Below are 2,571 nucleotides of genomic sequence, written 5' to 3' on the forward strand. Positions count from 1 at the left end.
GCATTAGAACAGTCTGCAGCACCCGGTCTCACCCTACTAGAATCCGAAGTCAAATGTCTACTGTTTGCTGATGATCTGGTGCTTCTGTCACCAACCAAGGAGGGCCTACAACAGCACCTAGATCTTCTGCACAGATTCTGTCGACCTGGGCCCTGACAGTAAATCTCAGTAAGACCAAAATAATGGTGTTCCAAAAAAGTCCAGTCGCCAGGACCACAAATTCCATCTAGACACCGTTGCCCTAGAGCACACAAAAAACTATACATACTCGGCCTAAACATCAGCACCACAGGTAGCTTCCACAGAGCTGTGAACGATCTGAGAGACAAGGCAAGAAGGGCATTCTATGCCATCAAAAGGAACATAAATTTCAACATACCAATTAGGATCTGGCTAAAATACTTGAATCAGTCATAGAGCCCATTGCCCTTTATGGTTGTGAGGTCTGGGGTCCGCTCACCAACCAAGATTTCACAAAATGGACAAACACCAAATTGAGACTCTGCATGCAGAATTCTGCAAAAATATCCTCCGTGTACAACGTAGAACACCAAATAATGCATGCAGAGCAGAATTAGGCCGATACCCACTAATTATCAAAATCCAGAAAAGACCGTTAAATTCTACAACCACCTAAAAGGAAGCGATTCCCAAACCTTCCATAACAAAGCCATCACCTACAGAGAGATGAACCTGGAGAAGAGTCCCCTAAGCAAGCTGGTCCTAGGGCTCTGTTCACAAACACAAACACACCCCACAGAGCCCCAGGACAACAGCACAATTAGACCCAACCAAATCATGAGAAAACAAAAAGATAATTACTTGACACATTGGAAAGAATTAACAAAAAACAGAGCAAACTAGAATGCTATTTGGCCCTAAACAGAGAGTACACAGTGGCAGAATACCTGACCACTGTGACTGACCCAAACTTAAGGAAAGCTTTGACTATGTACAGACTCAGTGAGCATAGCCTTGCTATTGAGAAATATGTAGACTACCAGTCATAGTCTACATATAGACAAGTGAATAATGACTGGCTGTACCAGAGCCAGGATAGTCTACATATAGACAAGTGAATAATGACTGGTTGGGGATTTGAGTTTTTATTTTGATTAATCCGGCATGAGTGAAAACCAACATGCAACATAGACATCATTTAGGGATTTCTTTCTGAGCAGACTAAAAACAAAAACATTGAATGATGACTGATTAAATCATTGAATGATTTAATCTCTTTTTAAAGCAACAGCATAATTTCTGGATGAAAGGGGGCTTAGCTAGAGAGAACAGGCAATGACCTGAAATACTGGGAATCACATTCAGATTTATCCCAGGTAGCCTAACTCTGTCTCGCTGTCTCCTCAACACTCCTTCAGCGAGGAGCTCGTAAAATGAAAAACCCTGCAGTAAAAACACTCATCACAGAATAAGTGAAATGCCTTCTGCTCGCGGACCGGAGTGTCCAGTCAATGTGTGTGAATGTGTGTTCATCGTTGTGAATGTGTGGGGCAGTGTGAGAGAGTGTTTGAGTGTGTTAATGAAGCTACAGACTACAGGCTGAAGTCCTCCTCTGTCTGACAACAAATATTATAAATATTAGCTATCTGTCTTGCATTTATGAGGCCAGTAAACATGTTCCTCACACACCAGGAAGGTATTTCTCCAACATTATAATGAAAAGGTGCCTCTCGGTCCCAAAACACAGGTTTTCTGGAGACTTGTGGGACGAGTGCTGATGATGTCACACACTTTATGCGCTTTCGGTAAACTGATTGCGTCCAGACTGAGGAGAAATCCTCACACACTGCATCCCTGACCACCCCTGAAGTGGTCAGACAGATCTGAACACAAGCAGACCACAAAGTGACTTTTGTGGGTCGAGACCCGTCTTTTCAATGCGATCTTCGTATTCTGATAGCAGAAGTCGCATGTAAGTGTCAAGTGTAGACACGACCAGAGAGACCTCTGTGATCTCAGTCTGAGATGCTACAGTCTCTCTTGTTCTATACGGAATGACGTCCCTGACAGAGTTCGAAGCTTGGCCGATGGTCGAGATGTACGACGGCTAGCTCACGACTCAGGGGATCTCTCCTGCACCCGACTGTTTTCGTGTCCTTCTAGGTCATATCTGCGGGAAGAAAAAGATGAGAGACGAGACTTCGCTGGATCTGTCCTGCGGTTATGATATTGTTTAGGACCTTGAGCGTGGCTGAGTGCCGTGTTAGTGAACAGTCCAGCAGGCATCAGCTGTGTAGCCGAGTGATCATAGGGCCCAATGAGCAAATAGGTAAGTCAGGGAGCCGTTCGGTAGTCGCTACTACGCTAGGCGAGCGGGAGACACGGCGTTCAGAAAGCTAGCGGGCTGAGGCTAGACGATTACGTCGGCAGACCAGTCCGTGATGGACGGCGGGGCTCCGTGTCGACAATAGAGGGGTCCAGGCCAATTGGCAAAAGAGGTGGTGTAGCCCAGGAATTAGGTGGTATTCTTCGTTGGCTAGCCGGGAGATGGGCCTAGCTCCAGGCTAACTGGTGTTTGCTTCGTGACAGAGGCGTAGCCAACAATAGCCA

The 2,571-nt window shown here is 45.8% G+C and overlaps 1 protein-coding gene across 1 annotated transcript in view; it reads left to right on the forward strand.

Annotated features, from left to right (window-relative positions):
- LOC112079802 (zinc finger homeobox protein 4-like) overlaps positions 1 to 2,198 on the forward strand; it is an 8,309-nt gene extending 6,111 nt beyond the window's left edge. Inside the window, exon 4 of the mRNA XM_070442433.1 lies at positions 2,125 to 2,198. Within this exon, the coding sequence (XP_070298534.1) occupies positions 2,125 to 2,198 (74 nt within the window). The remainder of the gene's footprint in view (positions 1 to 2,124) is intronic.
- The last annotated feature ends 373 nt before the right edge of the window (positions 2,199 to 2,571 follow it).

The sequence above is a fragment of the Salvelinus sp. IW2-2015 genome, unplaced genomic scaffold, assembly GCF_002910315.2.
Source record: "Salvelinus sp. IW2-2015 unplaced genomic scaffold, ASM291031v2 Un_scaffold9655, whole genome shotgun sequence".
Taxonomy (NCBI): Eukaryota; Metazoa; Chordata; class Actinopteri; order Salmoniformes; family Salmonidae; genus Salvelinus; species Salvelinus sp. IW2-2015.